Source organism: Thermothelomyces thermophilus, chromosome 1 (genome assembly GCF_000226095.1).
Source record: "Thermothelomyces thermophilus ATCC 42464 chromosome 1, complete sequence".
NCBI classification, from domain to species: Eukaryota; Fungi; Ascomycota; class Sordariomycetes; order Sordariales; family Chaetomiaceae; genus Thermothelomyces; species Thermothelomyces thermophilus.
The window spans coordinates 5,669,824-5,694,496 of record NC_016472.1 but is presented as its reverse complement, the minus strand read 5'-3'; the positions used below and the strand labels follow the sequence as shown (position 1 = coordinate 5,694,496).

General features: G+C 55.9%; 10 protein-coding genes across 10 annotated transcripts; 3 read left to right on the top strand and 7 right to left on the bottom strand.

The window, feature by feature from the left end:
- Nucleotides 1-68: 68 nt before the first annotated feature.
- MYCTH_2297118 (uncharacterized protein) lies at nt 69-1,231 on the bottom strand. The gene has a single exon (XM_003659685.1). The coding sequence runs from the start codon at nt 1,058-1,060 to the stop codon at nt 419-421; it is 642 nt and encodes a 213-aa protein (XP_003659733.1). The 5' UTR covers nt 1,061-1,231; the 3' UTR covers nt 69-418.
- A 2,137-nt stretch (nt 1,232-3,368) lies between these two features.
- MYCTH_2042961 (uncharacterized protein) lies at nt 3,369-3,884 on the top strand (the record flags this gene model as incomplete). The annotated part of the gene is made up of 1 exon (XM_003659684.1): nt 3,369-3,884. A coding segment is annotated over one exon (516 nt), but the record flags the coding sequence as incomplete, so codon positions are not given.
- Nucleotides 3,885-5,199: 1,315 nt separating this feature from the next.
- MYCTH_2297117 (uncharacterized protein) lies at nt 5,200-5,773 on the bottom strand. Its single transcript, XM_003659683.1, has one exon. It carries the CDS (start codon nt 5,713-5,715, stop codon nt 5,215-5,217), a length of 501 nt encoding a protein of 166 aa, XP_003659731.1. The 5' UTR covers nt 5,716-5,773; the 3' UTR covers nt 5,200-5,214.
- A 1,688-nt stretch (nt 5,774-7,461) lies between these two features.
- On the bottom strand, nt 7,462-8,841 carry MYCTH_2123382 (glycoside hydrolase family 71 protein; the record flags this gene model as incomplete). The annotated part of the gene is made up of 2 exons (XM_003659682.1): nt 7,462-8,706; nt 8,779-8,841. 2 exons carry the CDS (start codon nt 8,839-8,841, stop codon nt 7,462-7,464), a joined length of 1,308 nt encoding a protein of 435 aa, XP_003659730.1.
- A 1,272-nt stretch (nt 8,842-10,113) lies between these two features.
- Nucleotides 10,114-11,568, bottom strand: MYCTH_2297116 (uncharacterized protein). The gene has a single exon (XM_003659681.1). The coding sequence runs from the start codon at nt 11,327-11,329 to the stop codon at nt 10,208-10,210; it is 1,122 nt and encodes a 373-aa protein (XP_003659729.1). The 5' UTR covers nt 11,330-11,568; the 3' UTR covers nt 10,114-10,207.
- Nucleotides 11,489-13,746, bottom strand: MYCTH_63965 (glutamine synthetase). Its single transcript, XM_003659680.1, has 8 exons — nt 13,626-13,746; nt 13,503-13,538; nt 13,378-13,433; nt 13,187-13,223; nt 12,663-13,121; nt 12,408-12,444; nt 11,913-12,333; nt 11,489-11,826 (listed from the first exon to the last, which is right to left on the bottom strand). Exons 1-8 carry the CDS (start codon nt 13,626-13,628, stop codon nt 11,808-11,810), a joined length of 1,068 nt encoding a protein of 355 aa, XP_003659728.1. The 5' UTR covers nt 13,629-13,746; the 3' UTR covers nt 11,489-11,807.
- A 1,163-nt stretch (nt 13,747-14,909) lies between these two features.
- Nucleotides 14,910-16,685, bottom strand: MYCTH_106343 (uncharacterized protein). The gene is made up of 2 exons (XM_003659679.1): nt 15,785-16,685; nt 14,910-15,701 (listed from the first exon to the last, which is right to left on the bottom strand). Exons 1-2 carry the CDS (start codon nt 16,536-16,538, stop codon nt 15,187-15,189), a joined length of 1,269 nt encoding a protein of 422 aa, XP_003659727.1. The 5' UTR covers nt 16,539-16,685; the 3' UTR covers nt 14,910-15,186.
- Nucleotides 16,686-18,075: 1,390 nt separating this feature from the next.
- Nucleotides 18,076-19,712, top strand: MYCTH_110640 (globin-like-protein). Its single transcript, XM_003659678.1, has 3 exons — nt 18,076-18,431; nt 18,510-18,780; nt 18,957-19,712. Exons 1-3 carry the CDS (start codon nt 18,323-18,325, stop codon nt 19,555-19,557), a joined length of 981 nt encoding a protein of 326 aa, XP_003659726.1. The 5' UTR covers nt 18,076-18,322; the 3' UTR covers nt 19,558-19,712.
- Nucleotides 19,713-19,853: 141 nt separating this feature from the next.
- Nucleotides 19,854-20,314, bottom strand: MYCTH_91906 (uncharacterized protein; the record flags this gene model as incomplete). Its single annotated transcript, XM_003659677.1, has 2 exons — nt 19,854-20,042; nt 20,189-20,314. The coding sequence occupies 2 exons, from the start codon at nt 20,312-20,314 to the stop codon at nt 19,854-19,856; spliced, it is 315 nt and encodes a 104-aa protein (XP_003659725.1).
- Nucleotides 20,315-22,256: 1,942 nt separating this feature from the next.
- MYCTH_2076503 (uncharacterized protein) lies at nt 22,257-24,264 on the top strand. The gene is made up of 4 exons (XM_003659676.1): nt 22,257-22,625; nt 22,713-23,099; nt 23,177-23,633; nt 23,708-24,264. The coding sequence occupies exons 1-4, from the start codon at nt 22,415-22,417 to the stop codon at nt 23,826-23,828; spliced, it is 1,176 nt and encodes a 391-aa protein (XP_003659724.1). The 5' UTR covers nt 22,257-22,414; the 3' UTR covers nt 23,829-24,264.
- The last annotated feature ends 409 nt before the right edge of the window (nt 24,265-24,673 follow it).

Below are 24,673 nucleotides of genomic sequence, written 5' to 3'. Positions count from 1 at the left end.
GTACCTTATTACTCTTGAATGGATACTGTACCTACCTAACCTCCTGCGGTAAGCATCACGTTGACAACCCCCAATCGACAACTGAACATGGCACATTAAATATGTCTAAACTAACAAAAATTCATAGCCAATGAAACCAATGAACATCACACCCGCCTTTTCTGCTCCGATGCGCATTTGTTGCGGTATCTCTACAACCAGCCTCCTTGTCCTCATGGTGAACATGTGATGGTCTCCAAAATTGCGAAATGCGCAAAGACATTGTGTTGGATTTTACCAAACGCAGCATCTGCTCCCGATTCATCATTATGTGGCACATCTTTGGCTTTTTCTGAAGCGCTCGAGCCCTGAAAATGTGTGAGTCGATACTCTTGGGTTCGCCACTCCCTTCTTCTTCTTCTTCCCCTCCTCTTCCCGCTCACTTCTCGCACCTGACCTCGACGGCAAATTCGTGAGTCGAGTAGGCGTCGTCGGGGAGGTCGTTCAGCTCGGCGCAGCGGGCGACCAGCTCGATGGCGGCGCAGCCTTCGAGGCCCGCAGGGGAGTCTCCACGATGATAGTCGTAGGCGTACTGGAGCGTGGTGAAGGTCTCGTTGTAGTAGGGCACGACGGCGTTGCAGGCGAGCCAGGAGCCCCGTCTTCCCGCGTCCTCGGCGTTGACGAGCCGCCCGCGCGCGTCGACGTAGTGGCTCGTGCCCTGGCCGACGCTGATGTCGACGATGCGACGGGGCTCCCCGCCCGACTGCACCTGCATGCTGAAGGGGAAGGGTGGGGTGCCGCCGTCGGTGAGCAGGGTGCTCTTGCTCCTCATCCCCCCCGGGCGCGCTGCGGTGCCGTTCTGGTAGAAGACGCGCTCGGACCCGGCGTCGGCGTCGGCGAAGACGGCCGCGTTGAACCCGGCCCCCGTGTGCGCCGTCGTCAGCAGCAGACCCTCGACCGACGGGCTCAGATCGCTGCCCGGGTCGGCGACGTGCGCGACCAGGTTGAAGCCCTTGGACTTAGACAGGGCGGTCACTGTCGTCGCCGCGAGGGCAAGCGTGGGGATGGCGATTCGCACCATGTCGTTGTCCAAGGTGTGTCTCTCGTGCGTTACGCGTAAGGTGTGTGTGGTTACTTGATTGATGCAGGTATTAATCAGCGTTCAGATAAACCAAACTGGTTGGTGGTGTAATTAAGTAACAAGTCCAAGGAAAGCCAACGTTGTCTGTAATTAGTGAGAGATGGCCGCCGCTGGTTCATGTCATAGTCTCGGGTGGGCTTGCAACGACTTAAGCGTTATTTATGTAGGATTCCGTGGCCCCCTTTCGTGTACATACATAATTACATACACAGTCTAGCGCGAGCAGATCATGCTTCTTCTGGAAGCCATCGTGAACATCACTCGTGGTCGGATTCCCATTGTCCGAATTCCCGCCTCCCAGCCCATATATGGCATCGTGGCTTGGTTGGGAATAACCCGGCGTAGACGAGCCACGTTGCCGGGAGGGGTGGGGGTCCTTGCACAAGCTCGTATTTCAATGTCCCGCTGTGCTTACTCATTAAATATTCCGTACAGAGCAGGTGGTGTGGATGCTGCCACTTGCCAAATATGGCAACATTGTCAAGTAAAGGAATTTGTTTACAAACGGCTGGCGCATCACTTCACCGACTCTCACCAGCTTCAAGACATGCTCATACTCGAGTGTTATGGATGCTCTAATTACCTAGGGTTGGGTATACGTGACTCAGCCATGCCACAAGGTTTTTCTTAACCCTGTGTGGTAATTCTCAGCAATGGACAAGCATATAGTAAGAATCGCCCTGATGCTTTGCTGCTTGCCTCGGGTTTGCTTGGAAGTCGAAGGCTGGAGATGACCCTCCCTCTGACATTCCCGGGCCGCGGGTCACTCCAACATGTCTGCCGAGGTCAATATATTAGCTGCCTGAACATCTCTTTTTGTTATGCCAGTTCCATGTTGGTAACTGAATCGTGATTGAGAAACAGAGTCGCACATAGAGGTAGATACCTTACGAGGTAATCAATTTTGCATATTAAATATTCCCCTGTTGATCCCCTCTACTGTTCCATTAATAACCTCGGATGACTTGGGTAAGAATCTGTTCCCCTAACCTTCAATTAACTGCCTCCTCCCGGTCTTCAGTGGAGGGTTTAGAGCTAAAGGCAGTCTTTTGTAGGCTTAATTATTATGTCGTGCCTTTTCTTTTCCCTCTTTGTTGGCAAAATCTCGGTGAAGTTTCTCCACGTTTGCAGCCTGATCTTGGCCGAGAGCTCTCGTCTCTCCCCTTTCTCTTCTCGGAGGCTAGGATAAACGGAGAGTTCAACTGGTTTGATTGCTCAATGAAGGAATAATCTATTAGTAATCTGTGGTCTGATCTTGCTACTAGCTCAGTGATAATAGCTCTTTCCTCGTACCGTGCTAACCGACAAGGCAGACTCTTTCTAGAGCTGCGTGGATTGCGTCCAAGGCTACTACTGTATTTACTATAACGCGCAATGTAAACCTCCCAAGTCACCACCGGAAAGGCCTCGGCCCAGCCCTCGCCAAATCTCGGCACTTCGTCAACATTTTCTACCAAGGTTGTCTAATTAACTAACTGAGCCCTTTGTTTGAGAACACAGTAACTATTGGGAGAAACCAGACACATCCCAAACAAAGCAATCGGCCTTGGTTGCCAATGGCATAGGACTTTATCTTTGTTCGTAATGTTCCAGTGTCCTAAGTTGCGTAACAACAACACGATGCACCACACCCAGAAACTATCTCCAGTAACACACCTGGCATGTTCTCATCGCGCACAATCCTCGGGTCTTCCTCTGGGATGATTAAGGAATGTGAACAGCAGATATAGGATGGGGTTGAGTGTACTCGAGCTTTAATGAGGTGACTCGATATTTAAACCACCGGATCACGCTTCATTTCTCTCGAGTCAAGAAACAGCCAGACTTGTCGCTTACTTACCGCGACATGCTGCTGTCGGAACTCGAAGCGCCGGTAACAACCACCAGCCTCCCAAGCCGTCTGTAAGGGAGCAGTTGTAATTATTACAAGCTACCGCTTGTCTAGACGACCAAGTGAGATATCAGTTGGCTAGCTGTGACAGAAGCCAACATGGCGCCGGCGAGGACCGATGGCGTGGAGACGGTAAGTGTTCTTGTGCAGGAAGCGATGAATACCAGCATCCTGGGGCCGCTCGCTGACGAAGAAGGGGGAGGGTTGTACGGGTACATGTTCACGTTTGAGGGGCGGCGGCTGCTGTTTGTGCGCAACCTCGGGGCCGGGGTGGAATCGGTGGCGCAGCTGGTCCGGGACGCCGAGTCGGGCGAGGCCCTGGTGCGCAAGGTCAACGCCCGGCGGCTGGTCCACCACGCCGATGCCAACCGGACCGGGGCGCTCAAGAAGCCGACCGAGATCCGGGTGCTGGACGCCCTCAGGCGCATCTTCATCGTCAACAACGCTCCTCTCCCTCCTTCCCCTCTTCAGCACCACTGGATCGTCGACTGCTACGGGCACGAGTACATCGAGTCCACCGGCGGCAATGCCGCGGGGAGGGACTGGGCCATGTACCACTCGGTCTCGTACTGGAAGTTGTGCAACGGGCAGTCGGTGGGGACGCATTGGGTGACGCAGGGCGCGCTGCCGCCGACAGCCATCGTAGGCCGCATGGCGCGGCAGGTCCTGAGCACCCTCCAGTTCCTCTACACGGCTGGGCCGAGGCCGCTCTACCACCGCGACGCCCACCTGGGCAACGTCTGGATCCACTGGCCCTCCGCCTCCTCGGCCAACCCCGCCAACCACGACGACGACAAAGGTGACGATGCTGCCGCCCTGCCGCTGCCCGACTTTTACCTGGGCGACTTTGGCGAGGCCGCTTTCGACGATGACCTGTCCGCCGCCGAGAACCCGCGCAACAACTCCCCAGGGGATGTCGACGTGCCGGTCGCGGACCTGTCTAAGTTCAACAAGGGCCTCCGCGCGCTTCTAGCCGTGGCCAAGATGCGGCGGCGGGGTGGGGAGGAGGACGAGTGGCCCGGATACCGAGCACTGGAGGGGCTGGGCGGGGCGGTGACAGAGGAGGTCGAGCGGTGGAGCCAAGGAGCCGTAGTCGCCGCCGCCGCCGCCGCCACCACCGCCAGGAATCAGGCACTGCCACGGCCGCCGGACCTGGCGGGCCTGATCCAGCGGGCGGGCGCAATCGAGAACGAGTTCGGCCGTGGGGGCACGTCAGACGAGACCCGGTCAGCGGCGTACGCCCGGTACGTGGCTGAGGAGTGCCGGAGAGCCGCCGCGCTCGAGCGGGAGGGCCCGCTGGTTGTGTCCGGGAGCCGGAGGGAGGCGCTGAAACCGAGCAGGTGGAGGAAGAGGGTAAGGAGGATGAGGTGTATGATGCAGGGGGAGGGAGATGACGAAGAGGAGGAGGAGATGCGGCAGCCGGAGGAGGGGGAGGAGATGGAGGAGGTCCTGATGCGGATCCACGGTCCCTGGAGGCTGGTCAAGGCCGTCGGAGGGGACTGGGTTCCCGTTGAGGACCAGTGGGTGACGCATCACCGGCCGAACGGGGGCAGCGCCGCCGGCATTGCCGACTACGAGCTGTCAGAGACGGTCCGGCCACCCAACCCGCTGAGCCCAATGGTGCTCGAGCGCGAGGGTGAGTCACCCGCCCGGGAGCTGCCGCTCCTCTCCTTCTCATTTGCTCCGGGGGACGAGGTCTGCGGCCGGGACTTGCGGCCCCCGACCAAGAAGTCTCCTCCTGAAGATGAGGGAGGGATGAAAGAAGAAGAAGGCGTGGTAATCGTGAACAAGTCCTCTCCGGAGCCTGTGCCCCTCGTTCAGGGTAGGGTTAATCGATGGCTCGCCGCCGTGTACGGTCGGGCGTGGTACGACCACCGACGGCGGCTCGAACAAGACGAGGAGGCCTTGTTGAAAGCCGACCCGAGGGTCATGGAGACGGAGAAGAGGGTGCAGAGGGCAATCGCCGGCGTCAAGGAGGCGCGTTTTAATTTCGACGATCCCTTCGATTTTGAGCTTTTGTAATAATTGATAATAATTAGTACAACACCAATACTCCGTACAGAATACAGCACTAGTAGCCCGGAAATGGAAAAGAAATCAGATGACATAGGACCGACAAATATTTTCAAGCATTAACATGAAGCGAAGAACAAAAAACACTATTCAACGCCATGGCCAATGTACGTACCTAGGTGAATGATTATTACCAGGCGGTGTGGCCGCCGTCGATGACGAGATTGCTGCCGGTCAAGAAGCTGCTGGCGTTGTTGAGGAGGAAGAGGACGGCGCCTTTGAACTCGGTGGTCTCGGCGAGGTGACCCATGATATTCTCGGCCTCCCGGGTCTCGCGCAGGCCGGGGACCTCCTCAAAGTTCTTGCGCACCATCGGGGTCAGGATGTGGCCCGGGCTGATGCAGTTGACGCGGATGCCGCCGCTGCCGTCCTCGCGGACGGGGCTCCACTCCATGGCGAGGTTGCGGGTGAGCTGGATGACGGCGGCCTTGCTCGAGTTGTAGACGGGCAAGAGCAGGCCCTTGTTGAGTGCCGGCGTCACCTGCCGCATCCCGGCCGCCGCCACGACCCTGTCCAGCCGCCCGTTCTCGGCTGCGATATCGGCAATCAGCCGGTCCAGCAGCTCAGTGTCCGATACGTCCTGCTGCCGGTACAGCAGCGCCCCCCCGTACTCGGGCTCCACCGGCGCCATCGCCTCCTGCCACTGCTCGTCCGCCTCGGGGGACCGGTCCAGGGCATAATTAGACTGTTTTTATTTCACGTCAGCGGGGAGGGGAAAATCGTGAGAAGAAGAGAAGACTATTCCAAGTTTTGATAATATGCCAATGACAACAAAGTGCGATTGATCAAGTTGAATTTTCCAAAAGGTCAAGGGAAAGAGAGAGGAAAAGACCAAAATCTGAACGCACCTTTGCCGCCCGCCTCGACCAGCGCTTCGGCCATGGCCAGCCTCAGCCCTTGGGCAGCCCCCGTGACGACAAAGACCTTGCCTATCACGTTGAAATCGCCGAATCGTTTCCTGCCGATATTCTCGTCGGTGGCCGGCTTGTTGTCCCGGTTGGGGTGCGACCGAGGCTCCGGGCTCGTCGGCCAGTCGATCGCCCAGTCCTTACGCGACGTATGAATGCTTCTTACGCTGCTTTCTGCATTAAGAAGTGCAGGACGCAGTGTCTGGGGGTGGAAAGCGGTGGTGATGGTGGTGGTGCAAATGGCGGCGGTGATGTTGCTGGGTCGCTGCTGAACTGCTGTTGGTGTTTTGTGGGGGGCGCGGGTGCTGAAGCGCTGGCGGGCGGCCTGTCGCAGGGCTCTTGTCGCGGTGTTCATCTTGGATATTTTTTCTTTCTTTTTCTTCTAAGTGTTGTCGTTATTGTTGTTGTTGTTATGATTTTCTTTGGCTGTCTTGCTTCGTCTTCCTGATGGTCGGCGTGCGAGAGGAGGGGGAGCAACAGATGAGGAGAGGTGAGATTAGTGCGGTATCTGTGTACTCCGTAAGCGTGCATGTTTCTGTGCCTTCCAGGTGTATGATAGGAAGAACTGTCTGTATGGGGAAGACCGAAACAAAGGGCACCTCCTTCCTCTTAAAATCGCATCGCACGTCTGTGAATTCCTTGATCTTACGTCTTGAAGTCAGCGTCCAGGCCATCTCAGGAATAATTGCTCCGGAACGCGTTGGCGTTGACAGTTGGATATCGATGATCCCGACGTCATCCAAACTCATCGCCCAGCCAATTGCGGCTGCAGTCGCAGGCGGCATCCCCGTTGGGACCCGGCCCGTCTCCCGGGATTCCAGATGCGAATGTGTTGTGCGCTTCGCCGTACGGCGGAACCTGTCTTGGGAAGATGCAGAAACTCGACAATCACCTTGGAAAGAAACTGATGCCAAACATCGCAGCAACTTTTTGATTCATTTTTTCGTTATTTTATTTTTACCTTTCCTCCTCCCTCTTTTTTTTTGCTTCTTTCTTACTTGTCCTGGGCTTAGCATCCCTATCTCTGAGCATTCCGGCCCCGATGCCGATGCCGATCTTGGCCCACTTCCGGCGCGGTGCCCGGCTCCAGAACACATCAGATAATTGCGTTGCAGACGACATGCAAGGGGGGCTCTCATTGACCTGTTGATCGATCAATCGATCAGAATCACGCCAGCGCAGTAACGAGGAGTTTTCCTTTTTGAGTCTGCTGTCAAGGAGAGAATAATTAATATCTGAAAGCAGCAATCCCTAATCGGAATCATTTACATAATTACACTCTAGGTATCGATTTTCCCCCGCTCATTACTGGAAAATATGCATACGGTGGAGAAGGCAACGTACCGCGTGCACTAATTTATACCGCTTCGAATACGTCTTCCATGCGTACCATAGAGGTATTAAGTTCCTCTGTCCCCTCCGGCGACTCTCACCTTCTCTCCCCCCAACTTGCCACCACTGCCGACCGACTACACAGCGACAGCGTTCCAGTTCTGCACATTGTTCTCGCACTCGTTGGAGATGTCCTTGCCGCCCTCGACCGTGGCGATCGTCTTACCGTCCCTCGACACCGTGACGACGACCTCGCCCGTGTTGCCGCCGAACGGCGCGCTGCCCGTGTACACGCCCGGCGTCCCCGGCCCGGCGGCGGGCACGGTGCCGAACCGCCCGGGCAGCTTCTTGCCGCCGATGGACACCTCGACCGCGACGCCGTCGTCCGAGTCGAGCAGGGCCGCGTAGAAGACGCTGTTCTCGACCAGCTCCTCCGGCGGCAGCTCGGCCTGGCCCTGCGCCTTGTTGTTGCCCGTCGTGCCGCCGGCGGGGCAGGCCAGCGCCGGTGCGGTGCGGTAGTAGGCCATAACCCCTTCCTCGCCGACCCGGTCGGGCACCTTGCCCGTCTTGTAGACGTCGATGTAGAAGGGCAGGAACCGGCGCCAGCCGTCGTGGGTCATGCCGCGGGCGTAATTGAGGGGCGCGTCGGCGCTCTCAAACAGGCCCAGCTCCTTGTCGCGCACGGGGCCGACGTAGTGTGACTCGCCAAAGTCGTTCCACGTCAGGATCTCGACGAAATCTGGCCGCACCTCGGCCACCTGCCGCCACCGCGCGTCCCACAGGCCGTCACCGCGCCACAGCCAGTTCTTGCCCCCAAACCCGGGCAGGTTGGTGTAGAACCAGGGCGCCACCGGCATCATGTACGCCTTGTCGTCGCCGAGCGCCGCCCGGAATGCATCGTCGCCCTCGGTCGTCATGTTGGCCGCCCCATCGGGCCAAGCGTCGAAGCTGAACAGCCCGTCCGCCACGCCCCCCGCCGCCGCGACCGCCTCCTTTGCCGGAATGGAGGACCAATCCGGCACGAAGAAGACGTCGACCGCCGCCTTGATGTTCCGCCAGTCGTCCGCGTTCGAGGGGCCCTCAAAAGTGGACACGAACGGGCGCCGGCCGTCCGGCTTGAAGTAGGACTCGCTCGCGCCGTACTTTTTCACCAGCTCCGTCACGCGCTCGGCCGGCCACGGGCCCTGCGCCAGGTAGTCGAACGAGAAGAAGAGCGAGAAGCCGTCGCGCTCGCCGGCCGCCTCGAACGCCAGCTCCAGCGACGCCTCGATGGACGGGTCTTCGGCCGCAATGTTGAGCGCGAACCCGTCGATCTTGGCCTCCTGCGCCAGCCGCATGTCCTCCTCCCAGTCGGCCAGCGTGAACTCGGGCACGTTGCCCACCTGACTGCCCGTGTCAGCGATATTATACAACGGGAATGATATAACTTGTATGTATGTGATTGTCTAACGCACAATTACGTGAGCAAAGACCTCCCTAGCCGCCCGGATCTGCAGGAATGCCAAAGAGGCGGCCATCACGGCCGCGAACAAAACCTTCATGAAGTGGAATTATTAACGACGACGAGAATGCGGATTATATTAAGTGAATATGGATAATGAAAGAAAGCAGAGGCAGGACAAAAAAAGAAGGAAGCGAAATGAGAGAATAGAGAATAGAAAAGCAATAACAAGGAATAAAATAATTAAATATTATAAGAAGAGAAGGCCAGAGAGGCGAATTCCTGTCGCCCCAGAGTAGCGCGGTTGTGTGAACAAGCAAGTGTCTGTAATTATTAATTAGTGCACCACTTAGCACCTCAATGATGCATATCAAATTTTATAACATTGCAAAGCAATTCATTGTCTAGGAACATAGTATTAGTGTTCGGGGCATTTCAGTGCCAGAGAAAGGAGCGGCCCAAACGGGGGCCCAGAGTACAAAAGTTCCTCTGTGGCCGGGAATCAAACCGGGAATCAAACCGGAAATCAAATCCTATGTGATGAACATTACATGCGTCTTGACCGGCACGTAACACTGGTCTTCCGTCTCGAATTACGAAGCCAAATGTCTCTTGAGAATGGTTCATCTCTTCGTGCCGCGGGCCGTAAACATCCCCGGGCTTCTCCCCTGAATCCACGACGATCGCCAACCTAGTTTGAGCCTGTAGCTCTCTAACTCGAGGGTAGATCTGTCTGAACTAGGAATTGGTGGATCGGCCGCATCTGGATGGCCTCCCTTCCAATGCAGTGGCAGCCAAGAGAAGGATATGGTAACAGGGGCGGCTAATGAAACCTAACCACCTCAATCCGGGGAGTATTACGGCACGGCCATGCACCATCATCACTGTTGTAATTATTAATTACATGCTTCCTTCGCATACTCACATGATTTTCGCACTATTACTTCCAATATGTAGCACGACTATGTGAAAAAAAAAGGTATTTATTTTTTTTTCAAATATATTTTCTAATTAAATCCAGGTAACGAAAGAGTTATTAATTAAATTTTGTTGGCAGAACAGTCGTTTGATTGATTCCCAGATTCGCCAGCTACCTATGTTTGGGCCGTCACAAGTAAGCTTAGGTACCCGGTCTCAGACGAGAGCGAGAGAGAAAGAGATCTACCGGCGAGTTAAGTTACAAACCAAACACACTGAGAGGCGCTCCGTCAGCAGTTCAACAACTGGCCCTTGTTTGGGCCGTGTCGACATCTAAAGTTACACAAGTTTAATCCCCACTCCATCATACTCGAGTAAGACACATCCCAAGGCCAGCAGATTTTCGATTCCACAGCGTGCTCTATCAAATGTATTGACGTTTAATTATCCAGCTTGATGTAATTAAGGGGGAGCAAAAAGAGTGACTAACCCCCCCCTTCTCCTTTTTCTCTCTCTCATTCCTATCACTCGTCCCCCTGCTGTGCCCGCTCCTGGGTCGTGTACACCCCCGTCGGCACGGCGTGGTACCCCAGCTTGCCCACCTTCAGCGCCAGCTCGCTCCTCCACTCCTCCCCCCTGGCGACCTTGTCGACGGCCCTCTGGAATGTGTACACGGGCCGCCAGCCCAGCTCCCGGACCGCCCGGCCGGAATCGTACACGCGATCGACCCGCGTCAGGAACCGCCATCCCTTCGCAGCAAACACGTCACGCACCCCGGGAACGGCCCTCTCGAATACAGCCGCGGGGTCCCGGTCGAGCCCCCTCAGCACCTCCTCCCGTTCTTCTTTCTTCGCATCCTCAACCCCCTCCCCGTTGTCATCCCCCGCTCCAACAGCAGAAGTAGCAGTAGCAGCGGCGGCAAACGGCGTCGGCGCGCTGATGATATAGCGCCCCCAGAGGATCTCGCGGGCGGCGGCGCGCTCCATGGCGCAGACACAGGCGGTGACCACGTCGGCAATGTCGACGCGGCGGCAGGCGAGCTCCAGCACCTTGAGGTTGTCGGCGTCCGCCACCTCGCCGCGCCGGGCCTCGTCGTCGTCCTCCTCGGGAAAGAAGCGGCTGGTGCGTAGCACTATGACGGGCAAGCCGCCGCCGCCGCTCCTCCGTTGCGCCGCCAGCTGGCACACGTCCTCGGCCGCCGCCTTGGTGACGCCGTAGATGTTCTTGGGCACCGGGCGGACCGTCTCGTCGATCCAGGCGGCCGGCTGCCCCGGCGGCGGGGCGAGGGCGGAGCCGAAGGCGGAGGTGGTCGAGACAAAGACGAAGGAGCGGGCGCCGGCCGCCGCGGCCGCCTCCAGGAGCGCGACGGTGCCGGCGATGTTGGTCTGGACAAAGTCGTTCTGCGAGTGCGTCTGGACGTGCGGCTTGTGGAGCGTCGCCGCGTGGATGACGTGGGCGGGCTTGTGGGTGCCAAACACGGACGCCAGGAAGGCCGTGTCGGTGATGGAGCCCCGGAGCGTTGTCGTCGGGCTGCGGTTGATGTCGATGCCGATCGGCGTGTAGCCGAGCTCCGGCAGGGCGAGCATGAGGGCCTTGCCCAGGTGGCCGGCCGAACCGGTGACGAGGACGGCGGATTTGTCAGACATTGTCGTGGTTGAGGTGATAGTATTTCGGGTGAAGCGAGTGCTGTGTTGTAATTAGTTCGGTGGACCTCCTCGGTTCTTAATGCGTCGTGGCTGGTGAGTCACGCCGGCGAAACCGTTGGATGCGGGGATGTTGGCGAGTTTCTCCCAGCCCCTAAGAATCTGACCAGGGATGTGCGCATACACATACCCGAGGTATTAGTTAATACGCAGTCCCTGGATTGAGCTCTCTCTCACCTGGGGCTTCCGTATGAAACCAAAAGGGATCTGTGGCGTGACTCTGGATTACCCTGACTCTTGCGAACGCGTCCGAGAAGCACAGGCAGAAAGACAAAAAAAAAAATATTCATAAATTCCAGGGGTCCCATCCAGTCCGACTTCACAGAGGTATCGACTACAAGACCCATAAACTCCATGCCCTTCCCTCAATGACCCAAACAGCTAGCGCAACCAAAGTTTCAACGAAGAATCAGTTGCCGATTTAGACAGGCCCAAAGATACTGCCAACAAGTTAGCCAAAACCGTCCCAAGTCTTGGAGCCGAATCGCGCTGGCCGCCGAAGAGCTACCTCCTGGGCAGTACTTACGTCTCCATGATGATACCCGTGATCTGATACGGGTCGGCATTCGACGCCGGCCGGCGGTCCTCAAAGTAGCCGAAGCCCTTAGCGGCGACCTCACGCGGGATGCGGATGGAGGAGCCGCGGTTGGCGACGCCGTAGGTGAACTGGTCGATGGCGCCCGTCTCGTGGCGGCCTGTCAACCGCTTGTCGTTGTCGGCGCCGTAGACGGCAATGTGCTCGTTGTGGCGGGTGCCGAGCTTGGCAATGGCCGCCTCGATGTGCTTCATGCCGCCCTCCTCGCGCATCTCCTTTGTCGAGAAGTTGGTGTGCAGGCCGGCGCCGTTCCAGTCGCCCAAGATGGGCTTGGGGTGGACCGACACTTTGACGCCAAAGTCCTCGGCGATGCGGTGCAGGAGGAAGCGAGCCACCCAGAGCTGGTCGCCCACTGTGAAAAGAGTCGAGTCAATATAAATTACAAATCTTGGGCACGGTTCCCCTTGCGAAGTGATGTAAACTCACTCTCGATGCCCTCGCACGGCCCAACCTGGAACTCCCACTGAGCAGCTTCGGGTATGTTAGTTACATGTGCCATCAGCGATTCAGGAGGAAAGTGTCGGAATGCAACATACGCATCACCTAAATAAACCGGGATCGTTAGCATCATGCTTGAGACCTTCTTCACCACCCACCACCACCACCACCATCATCATCATCATCATGAGCAGTAATGGCAGCGGCGGCAGCGGCGGCGGCGGCGGCGGCAATGGGGCTTACCTCAGCATTGGTTCCCGAAATCTTAATGCCCGCATACAGGCACGCGCGGTAGTGCGCCTCGACAATATCGCGCTGCACGACCTTGCCGGCGCCCACACCGCAGTAGTAGGGGCCCTGAGGCGCGGGGAAGCCGTTTGGAGGCCAGCCATACGGCCGGTCGTTCAGGTCCAGGAGGGTGTACTCCTGCTCGAGGCCGAACCACGGCTTGTGGGCGGCGTGGGCCTCCATCAGCTTGGCCGTCTCGTGGCGGTTGTTGTACTTGTTGGGCGTTCCATCGGCGTCCCAGCACTCGGCCAACACCAGGATGTCCTTGCCACGGCGCAGCGGGTCCGGGAAAACAGCAACGGGTCGCAGGTAGACGTCCGAGTTGTCACCAGGAGCCTGGCCCGTCGACGAGCCGTCGAAGTTCCAGATCGGCAGTTCTTCGGGCTTATACCCGTCCTCCTTCTCGTCGAGGGTCTGCGTGGTGTCAGTCGTGAGCCGGATGATTTGGGATTTCTGTCCGGGTTCCGGGGATGCCATACCCTCGACTTGGACCGAGTGTTGCCTTCCGAGTCAATCCTGTGGTTGAGTTAGCCATTGTCCTCTTTCTTTGTGATATGACAACGGTTCCCGAAACTCTCTGTCATCGCCCCTCACGTCCATAGATGCACACACGCACAGAGAGAGAGAGAGAAGAGAGAGAACAAGAGAGAGCAAACAAAAGAGAACTCACCAAATGTACTCGGCAATGATCTTGCCCTTCTGATCGAGGGAGAAGTATTTCTGAAGCTGCACCACCATGCGCATGAGCCAACTGCTACCCCATCATCGGTGTGTGTTGGGTCGTTGGTCGCTTACAGTCCCAGTTTGGGAGATGAAGGTCGGGGATGTCGACTGTGGAAAGACCGGTCAGTCTCATGTCACATGTCGTCACCTCTGCTTACTGCTTCTCGTCATGGCGGCTTGTGCGGGTTCACGTACCATTGTTGCGATCTGAAGGGGGAGGAAAGAAAACAAACTCGGAGATGGGAAGAATTGATTCTGGACAGAACAACAAGGGCTCCAACCAAGTCAGGTCAGGGAAAAAGGCTGCTCGTAAACTGATGGATCACAGGCCGGGCTCGGATCTCAACGGTGGGATGCGTGGCTTTTAAAGATGGAGTCCGATGTCGCGGACCAGAACACGATCCGTTCCTGTCATGTGCACCGTGCAGGAGCGCGATAAAGAGCGCAAAGCGGGCCTTATCTCGTACTCCCCGCGCTTCAGACGAACCTCCCCATGCCGGAGAATGGGAAAAAAACCGCCACCACGCAGCGCACCCAGGAAGGGGTCCCCGTCTCCGGGGTTCTTGCGGTCAAGGTGGTCCACACTGGGCGCGGCAAAATGTGTGAGACTTGGATGGTCCAAGATAAGGCTAGCACGATGTTTCGGTGACCTTAGCGTCGACCCCAGGCATTCCATGATGGATCCCGCATTCCCCCGTGTCGCGGGGAGAGATTTGTCTTATCGCCGTTTCCCTATTGGTGGGCTACTTCTTCTTGCAATTCCCGTAACGTCATTGGATACAGAGGGGTAGGTGGATCTTGGAAGGGGGGGAGAGAGATCTGGGCTCCTTCCCTCGTGCTTGGTCTGCGACGGTTACTTCGTACTTCCGCGCCACACCCTTCACATGCAACCTGATTTGTCGCTTCAGGTGACATTCTGAGCCCCGCGAACCCGACGAACTGGGATGATGCGCGAGGGGCTGGCAAGGTGGGGTGACAAAACTGCATGCTTTTCGAAATCGCTTTAAGTAAGCGGGGCAGGGTCTTATCTTTGTTAACCTCATGCTGCAACTGTACTGTTGTACACTAGGTCCAAGTTGGGGGGGGGGCTTAACTCGACTTACCATCCAATGTGCATCCTCTTAAAAAGATGCACTAGTAATGGTCATGTCGTATAGTATAGTAATGGAAACACGATCAGCCTAGAGCTTTAATTTGGTGTAATTATCCTCCTTCATGTGTGTAACCAATTTTTTTGCAAGGTTGACAGAAAAAGCCTCGCCATCGTTCAGGCTCTGGATCTCCTCCAGTTTGAAAACTCGGCCAGGGCAATTTGTTTCCTGATTCAAATATCGGCAAGCAACGGACGTACCGCTGAAGACTGTGTGGCAAATTATCAGACGCGTGACCGCGTAATTATCACTTGATTACTAACTTGTAGGTAAAAAACAAGCATTCTGACCATGTTGGACTTTCCATGACGAGTGAAAACGCTCCCCACGCTTCCGAACTGCGCATTAATTATTATTTCTTCCATCGAATGCTAGGCGCAAAGTATTAGTTTGAAGTTCACTGACACGACGTTAGATGACGACGGCTGCCCGAGTCGTCACTTGTCAAACCGGCTGAATTTTCAAGGCCGGGAAAAGGAAAAGAGGACAAAAAAAGCATGATATAAACCCCCACACCCGGCGAAATCACATTGAGCACCCATTGCATCATTTCTCTGCATGGGAACGCTCAATGCCAGGGACCTTGCGATCCCGTTTAGCCACCATCACCAAGTTCGCACAGTTTCGAGGGGTGGAGGGGAAGGCTCATCACGGTAGAGCCATCTGTTGTGGTACTCGTCGATGTTAGTTCCCGGGGGTAGGACGAAGGGGTTGGGTCGCCGTGGAGGAGCCGGCGGTTCGGGCTTCTCGTCTCCTCCGTTCTCGAAGAGATCCAGGCACTCCTTGACCGTCTCCTCGAATTGCTTCCACCCGGGGTAGTCCTTCCACCTCGTACAGATCTCCGATATCCTTCTGAGGTTGGTGTAGATCATGCCGCGCCTCACGCCGTCCTCGCCGACAAAAGGGTAGCGTTTTTCCGCTGCTTCTCTGGCCTTCTTGTCAAACTGCTCCCCCAACTCCTTCCTGGCTTTCTCGATTTCGCGCTCCTGCAGAATCTCGATGGCACTGTTCCACTCCCGGAAGCAGCCCCATGCCTGGATGCGCTCCCCGTGCTGTATCGTGTCATCAAAGACACACGCGATGTGCATCAACGCCGCATCCTCAACGTCGATGTACCAATCTGCGCACGCACATTCCTGTGTTAGCATCCGCCACACACATGGCACCGGGGTGGTAGATTAGGTGGGTACGAATAAAACTTACGCGCTTGGCAGGGACCGCCGCCTCGGACGGCTGGCGCACTCTTGCCGAACTTCCACAGCCTCCAGAGCCAATTGTGTTTCCAGGCCGTCGTGTACTTGGTTGCGAAGTTGTATCCGATGATGTTGGACGGGACCACCACGTTCGCCTTGAAGTGTGGCTTCGCCTCATCCATCCAACTCCACAGTGCCTCCTCGGCCCGGACGTGGCACGAGTTGAACAGCATCTGGTAGTTGGGTACGGGCTTGCCAGATTCCTCGTACGCGCCGATCACCTCTCGCGTGTTGAAATCCCAAGCGTCGACGCGCGTATCCGTCTCCACCACGAGCGGCGTCACCGCCCCCAGGTTGCCAGTCATGACGAACGCCTTGATTTGGGGTTCAAGCTCCGCCGCGTCCAGGATGCTCGTTACGCTGTCGGCCGATTCCTGCCACGCGTCGTCAACGGGCTTGCGGTCGAGGTTGGGAATGGTCGGGGTATGGATGATGGCATCCACACCCTTGACCGCCTGTCTCCAGTACCGCTTGCGGAGGGGGGGTTCGGCCGGGAGAACCATGCGCTCAAACTGTTCAGATTCGACGAAGCATTTAAACACCTCGTCGAGCCATTCGGCGCGGTTGGCCATCGACACCGTCGTCCGGACCCGGCACCCCTCCTCGAGCAGCCGCTTGATGATGTGTAGGCGAAGTGGCTCAAAGCCGTTGGTCACGAGGACCGTCTTGTCATTAGGGAGTGTCGGCATGCACTCACGTGTCATGGTTGTAATGGTAGACTTGTTTGTGAAGACAAACAAATTAAACGAACGGACAGACAGGTGCTTTGCCTGCTGAAGAGATCAGCAAAAGAGATACGGTATGTGCCTGCTGTCAGAAAACTTGCTGAAATGACTCGAAGTCGAATGGTGATGGAGAAAACGGATTGCTCGGAGAATTGATTCCAGGGCCCCGGGGACTTGGAAGAGCTTTATAGACTGGAAGCTCGCTCCAGCCGCCGTTCGGGGAAGATGCTCATGACGGAATTGGGCAGGAAGCGCGCCACATCGGGGCTGCATCTCCATCGGCCGAGGTGTGTGTCATGCTTGGGAAAGAGATAACGAATTGGCCACTAGAGACGGAAGCGGCAGCGTGCCCATGACGAAAGCGCCCGGAACGGAAAGGAAAGAGTCGCGAATCTCAAAGCATCAACCAGCTGTTTCCCTCCGCAACTGCAGTTACGAGACCCCTTCACCTGACCCCATCATACGAAGGCAGGCGCATTTTAGGGAGAAGCTGGGACAATACGGGGCGACTTTTCTCCTCGTAAGGAAACGCACGCAGATTGAGATGCAGCTGAATGGAAACACGTGTGCAAGGCAACTAAATAAAGAACCTCGTTCCAAATGTGCGCGGTTTGATATTTCGTGTCAGCACATACCCATGGCAGACGCCCTCATTGTGTTAGAAAACATCTAAGTTTGTAGATGCTCTTGCTGTTACGCTGAACGTTTTCATTCTCAAGAGCTCGTCCAATTCCAAACCTATGCCATTTCAGTGCTCGCATACTCGGCATGAGATGGAATCCGCGTTCTTGTCCAGCTGCCCGGCCCTGATGTCCAAAGTTGCGCATCGCAAATGGAACTTTCCCTGCTGCAATCCCGTCAACACTGATACTCTCACAAAGTACCTAACAGAACCTGGTTCGTTCAAAACAATCGAATCTCGCCTTTCGCTTCGCATCCGAATGAGTTTGTCTAGCAAACCAGGCAATTAAGTCACTACAAACTTTGCAGCATCTCCCGACTTCGGGTCCGTTAGGCTTCGCATGCCGAAACATTCTTTGGAGGGCAAGTGTTACTCCCTTGAAATGACGGGAGATGGCAATAGCGATTGTCGTTCAGCATGGTATGTGGTGGCGGGCTACTTATAGCTACCTCCTAGCTACCTCTAATATGACTAGGCCCTTGTGCGTTGTGCCTTGCTCTTCTAGTGTGACCGACCAGGGGCTCACAGTCAAACGGAGCGATGACGGCAAAATTCGGTACAGTATGCTGAGACATAATTACGACGCCGAATGCGGAGCTCCGGACCGAGGCCGATCGGGAAGAGCCGGTATGTATGTACTGTACAGTACAAGGAGAGCGGAATCCGTTAGTTCAGCTGGTGACGGAGGTTCCAAATATTAGTTGTTTTACCTGCCGCCTAGTCTTGTGGTTCGCAGCCGTGGTTAGCCAATCACATTCTGGAAGAGGTCCAAAATGGCAATCATTCGATTTCGCTTGACAGTCAGACCACCACAGCCCCATCTGCCTTACCTCACACCACCACTGCTAAACATCGAGCTTGATAGTTTCTCAAGAAGGCGTCCAAAACATTCAAATATCCCCTTCCTCTCTAGCAGTTCGAATTCAGGACAACATCAGGTCCCTACACGTGCCCCTCGAGTATCTCACACGTAGTGTGAATTTGATCCGAGTCGAGTTGAAACCACTTGTTCTGCATGCCGATTGCTTGACAAAATAATTACACTTAATTATCCCTGAGCCAACAAAGATAATCACTCAAGATGTCGACAACAAAAACACGGCCAATGCAGCACATTGACCGCAAGTCGCTCTATACGGACCTCGAGTCTCGAATCCGCTACCTGCACTCATTCCTCGACTTTGGAGCCAGTGAGCCATCTCCCCTCCGCTCCCCTGCACTTACTATATCTTCTGGCGAAGGAGCGCCCGTACTTACCCCACTCCCAGGTGATATCGAAGCCCTCCGGTCAGGCTCTAGATACATTCAAGCCCTCACTCCAGCCGTAGTCAACATTGTCTACCGCAAGCTGCTGCAGTATGACATCACGGCTCGTGCGTTTCAGACCCGGAGCACCGCGTTTGAAGGGCCCATGGACTCGGACCCGGATGAGACGAGCCCGCAGATCCTGCACCGCAAGTCCTTTCTGCGCGCTTACCTCAAGAAGCTCTGCTCTGATCCGACGCAGATGGAGTTCTGGGAATATCTCGACAAAGTTGGGTATGTTTGCTCTACCGTTTTCCCCCACCTCTCATGGCGAAAGACTCCCTGGCCTCCTTCTCATTATTCCAGGAGAGGGTGACATGAGACAGAAGCTTTGAGAGACAGCAAACGATAAAAAAAAAGAAAGAAAGCTGACCTTGTGCCCCGTCAAAACCCCCGTCATCACGAAACAGCATGATGCACACGGGACTGGGCCGCTCCCGGCCGCTGCACATCGAGTACGTCCACATCGGCGCCACCCTGGCCGTGATCCAGGACGTCCTGAGTGAAGCCATCCTCTCACATCCGCGGCTGCCCCTGGCCCGCCGGATCGCCATCGTCAAGGCGCTCGGCAAGGTCGTGTGGATCCAGAACGACCTCTTCGCCCGCTGGTACGTCACCGACGGCGAGGAGTTCACCGACGGCGTCGACTACGCCTCCCGCCTGGCCGAGAAGGAGGGGTATCTCCACGGCAAGAGGGTGCTCACGCCCGACCAGGAGGAGGACGCCGCGGCGGCGGCGGCGGCGGCGGCGGTAGCAGCAGCAGAAGGGGAGGAGCAAGACGGGGCGAAGGAGGAGGCTGAGAAGGAGAAGAGCCCCGGGCAGCAGGGGCAGGGCCAACGCGGGGAAGAGGCGAAGGCCGGAGTGTGCCCTTTTGCAGGAATGGTGTCGGGGATGGAAGGATTGAAACTGCAGAACGGGGTGCAGGACGGCCAGGCGGGAGTTGACGGAGCGGTGCCGAAGACGGTTGGAGTGGGGTTCAATGAAGAGGAGGAGGGGACAAGGACGTGTTGAGAAGATGAAATACGCGTCAAAACGTCGTTGTATGATTAGTTTGCTTGGGAGAATTGGTGGCACGGACTTGAGCTTGGGTGTTGGGTGCATTGTACATATTAGATAATACCTATCTTGCTCAATCTAGACCGAGGCGGTCATTGATACCACAGCCGAGTCCAATTTCCCACTCTATATGTCCTTATGTTGGCGCTGCATGGGCAAGTAATGATTACGAAGCGTCCAGTTTTTTTTCAAACGGTCGAAGAATCAAACAAGAGTCGTCTTGATTCCCGGCCGCAACCACCGCACCTTAATTACCTGTCCTCCAAAACATCCTTCCCCAGCACCGCAGCCAGCGCGTTCCGCTTCTCAGCAAAGTGCGCCCAGAATTCAAAGTGCATGGGCACCAGTACGTCATCCTCGAGCTCCCGGAACAGGCTGGCATCCTCCGGCGTGTTCGTCACCTCAAATCTCTTTCCGCCAGCCTCAGGTGGAGGGTCTCCCTGCCACAAGTTATTAATTAATTACATGTCAGCTGCCATCCCGAGATAATTATTTCTGCATAACACCAGTAAGGATATTCGTTGCGAGAGGGAACGAAAAAGAGAACAAAGACGAGCCAGACGAGCCAAGGCTTGATAGCTCTCACGTCCGACCTCGGCGTAAGATTCTTTGCGCCATCAGGCGTCATCAACACCGGCAGGACCTCGAGAGCCGCGCGGCCCGGCTCGTCCCAGGTCGTCAGGACGGTCCTCGTGACCGAGCAGGACTTCATAGATGTGCGGCTGGTTTCTCATTCGGTGTCAGCAGAGGCGAAGACTAGGTCCGTCAGGAGCTTGATACCGTCAAATTGAATCGCCGCCGTGGCTGTGCCGATGTGGGTGATGGCCAGAGGGCGCGTCAAACTCTATGATTGAATCAATTGTGACGTCGGGGCATCATTGCGCGAGCGTAATACGCAAAAGGATAGCTACCTAGGCAGGATTATAATATCGATGTGCATAGGCGCGGCATGAGACTATATTAAGCCATGAGCTGATGACATAACATATACGAAGTAATTAACAAGTGTACTTAAACCTCTCGAGTTTGCATGCAGCCCAGCCTTTCTGGCAAGCTGGTACGACCTGATATACTGGTACTATTACGTCAAACACGGAGCAAAGAAGCTCTGCATCCTGCACTGCTTAAAGGTGTAGCGAGTCTTGCGCAGTAGGAGTCTTTAGCAACTGCAGCTATGCCTGCTCTATTACTTTGCAACGTCGGCATTCCCCGCACTGTCACAGAGTGGATGTTGCGAGTTCTCCGTCTCCCAATCCAGTTAATAGCATTGCCATTGACAGGCGGTCGTCACATAGGGCTGATCCGCACAGGAACAGTCCCGACACGAGGCGGGTTTCTCAGTTTCTCACGAGCCCCTGTTCTTGAAGTACTGAGAGGAGAACATGTAAAGCCACCGGAGAGTGTAGAAGGTCGCAGGAAAAAATCAAGTGCATGTAATAAATCACAATGAAACCTGAGCGAGGCAAACGAGAGCTTTGAGCTGTCACATGATGTAAGGATCTCATCGTGAGTCTGCACTTCTTCAACCGGCAGAAGTGCTGAGCCATGATACAGGGAATCGGCTGCCCTAGTAATTATGGCTGGAAAGGGCTTGATTATTCGGTCACTGTCGCCAGTGAAGCTCTTTCTTTGTTGACTATGGCGGCCTTTGCCGTCTCTATCATGAACAGGGCTTGAATTATTAATTAGACTTTCTTGATGCCGACATTCAGGGGCTTTCGAAGCCTACGATCAGCGTCTCATGCTTGTCATGGCTGTGCTCCATATCCTCAACGTACCGCGACTCTGCGGCTGTTACTTGTGGCCGCCTCGATGTGTCTGCGTTTCGTAAAGCTCTCGTCTCTGCGCCGCTGGACGTCTCAATCTTGACAGCCGCGACAATCCAATGCCACCATCTTGGCCTTAGGTCTAGTGTTGACCATTTGGGACGGGTTGTTGTCACAGCAGGACCAGCAATGGTGGTAGATGTTTCTCCGGTCCATCTCGCAACAACCTGCAAGCTGGACTCGCCTTCAAGAGAAATGGACCGTGGTGCATGCGCGCATATGTGGGAAGAGTGCTATGCCCCCAATTCTTTCAATCCTTCAGTGGAAAGACGGGAAGGGCGAAAACGCCGCTCGGAAGGTGTCACCGAATTTCGAGTTCGCGCCTGACGGGTTGAAAATCTGAAAGAATATCCATGCGTTGTCACTAGCGTCTATTATTAATTAATTACCAGAAAGAGAATGCTGCGAGCAAAAGCGTCGAGGCGTGCTCTCAGGAGAACATGGCCGTGTCAGTTTTAGAAGGATAATTAAATATGGGTCCACGTCCCAACTGCTGGCACTTCGACGCCGCGGGCGCGCCTCTGGCAACTTTGTTGCATAATAATACATGATAGGAAACTTCAAACCTCTCATATCTCTGTAGGTATCTTTTAGGAGCTCACAACATGTGAGTTGAGGTGCAATTGATTATTTGCACTGAGAGAGGGCCTGGAAGAACTTCAAGATGGTTGGTTTGTCGGGTCGAGCCCGACCCCGTTGCACAGTCGAGCGTCGAACAAACAGCAACGCCAAGCCCAAGAACAACTGGACCCACTCTCGCAAGGCAACAGAAGCTTGGGTAAGCTCTCGATCGCTCAACTGCCTCGCAGCGCAACCGGCACCAGCCGCAACCCAACCAACCTGGAACGCCACCACAAACGCCAGCAACCGACTCCATCGTCGCCGAACCCCACGAACGAACAGGAGCCTTCGCGCGCCGCTTCGACATCACATTTTGCCCGATCACCGCAAGGCCGAAATCAACAGCAAACCCCTCCCGAGCAGCAATGGCGTCAGACCAGGAGCGCGAGCACGCCCTCGCCTCCTTCAAGCAGAAGCTGATTGAGTCGCGGGAATGGGAGACGAAGCTCAAGAACCTCCGGATGGAAATCAAGAGCCTTCAAAAAGAATACGAGCAGACAGAAGAGAACATCAAGGCGTTGCAAAGCGTCGGGCAGATCATCGGCGAAGTGCTCAAGCAGTTGGACGACGAGAGATGTGTGTTCCCTCTGCCGCCGATAGCCATCAATGTTGAGATATTTGAACAAAAACGCTGACGTTTTCCTTTTCTTCCGCGCGCTACAGTCATAGTAAAGGCCTCGTCCGGGCCACGCTACGTCGTCGGGTGCCGATCCAAGGTGGACAAGAGCAAGCTGAAGCAGGGTACGCGCGTGGCGCTCGATATGACGACGCTCACCATCATGCGCATGCTTCCGCGCGAGGTCGACCCGCTGGTCTACAACATGTCTCTCGAGGACCCGGGACAGGTCAGCTTCGCCGGCATCGGCGGGCTCAACGAGCAGATCCGCGAGCTCAGAGAGGTGATTGAGCTGCCGCTCAAGAATCCGGAGCTGTTCCTGCGCGTCGGCATCAAGCCGCCCAAGGGTGTGCTCCTCTACGGGCCTCCCGGCACGGGAAAGACGCTGCTCGCGAGGGCGGTGGCTAGCAGTCTCGAAACTAACTTCTTGAAAGGTGCGTGACGTTCTCCGCTCCACTCCCTATGCCTCGCGCAACATGCCTGACTCACAATTATTCGTCCCGCACTACAGTCGTCTCCTCGGCTATCGTCGACAAGTATATTGGCGAGTCGGCACGCCTGATCCGCGAGATGTTCGGCTACGCCAAAGAGCACGAGCCGTGCATCATCTTCATGGACGAGATCGACGCCATCGGAGGGCGGCGGTTCAGCGAGGGCACGAGTGCGGACCGCGAGATCCAACGCACCCTCATGGAGCTGCTCAACCAGCTCGACGGCTTCGACTACCTTGGCAAGACCAAGATCATCATGGCAACTAACCGGCCCGACACGCTCGACCCGGCGCTGCTGCGCGCCGGCCGCCTGGACCGCAAGATCGAGATCCCGCTGCCCAACGAGGTGGGCCGGCTGGAGATTCTCAAGATTCATGCGGCCGGCGTGGCCAAGGAGGGCGAGATCGACTTTGAGAGCATCGTCAAGATGAGCGACGGGCTGAACGGGGCCGATCTGCGGAACGTGGTGACCGAGGCGTGAGTATCCCTCTGCTGACATGCCGATTCCCCTGCTCCCGCTCTGTCTTCTTCCACTGACACCCATCCTCCAGGGGCCTATTTGCCATCAAAGATGACAGGGACGCTATCAACCAGGACGACTTCAACAAGGCGGTGCGCAAGCTGGTCGAAGCGAAGAAGCTGGAGGGCAAGCTTGAGTACCAGAAGTTGTGAGGGGCGCAGGGGCAGACACGCTTGGTGCTTCTGCATAACCTTGCTTGCATTGGACCTTGTCATGAACACAGCTTGATGGGCCTGTGTGCCATTGTACCAATATTGAATGATGGGCCGATCAGCGCGAAGATAAGTTTAAACCCCCGTGGTGGTCAGCGTCCCAGCATCAGCTTGCGATATGGCCCGTCCCTCTGGTATTTTCGCATCTGCGAAGAGTATTCGGGGCCGTCATTCGGAATACACAGGTCCCCTACACCAGCTCGTCGCCAGACATGGCGTAGTCTGTCTGCATGCTCCTTCCTGATCCTTCCCGGTGATATCGATCCGGGGGGCTATGTTACCTAGCTCAATGCTACCCCCTGGCACAAGGAAGAGTGTAAAAGGGGTAGGAAGCTTACATAGTGTAATCCGTACATAGATAGGGCTGTGAGTGTGCAGAGTAGGGTGCATTAGCCTCATCTGGCAACACCGTTGGTAGGATTTGTCGGTCACTGCGGGACAGCCTCTCAGCCCCAAGATTACTAGTGCATACATAGACACACCTTAACTTTCCGCAGTGACGTTCTAGTGTAGTGGTAGGATTACGGTTGGCTACCATGTGCTAACTAACGAACCGTCAATTGGTGTGCCGGCTATTGGATGGCGATGCCGCTGCCGTGTGATGATCTCATATTCCAGCAAGGCCTTGATCCATGTGTTTGCTCGTGTTCCAAGGTCGTGTCCGGCACTTGGCCTCGTGGGGGCGGCGGCCTGAGTTCCAAGAATAGCTGCCAAGGCCAGGCGACCCCTTTACTCGGCGCGCTTCACAGCCGCAAAAGTGGGCTCCCGCGCCCATTGAGCAGGGA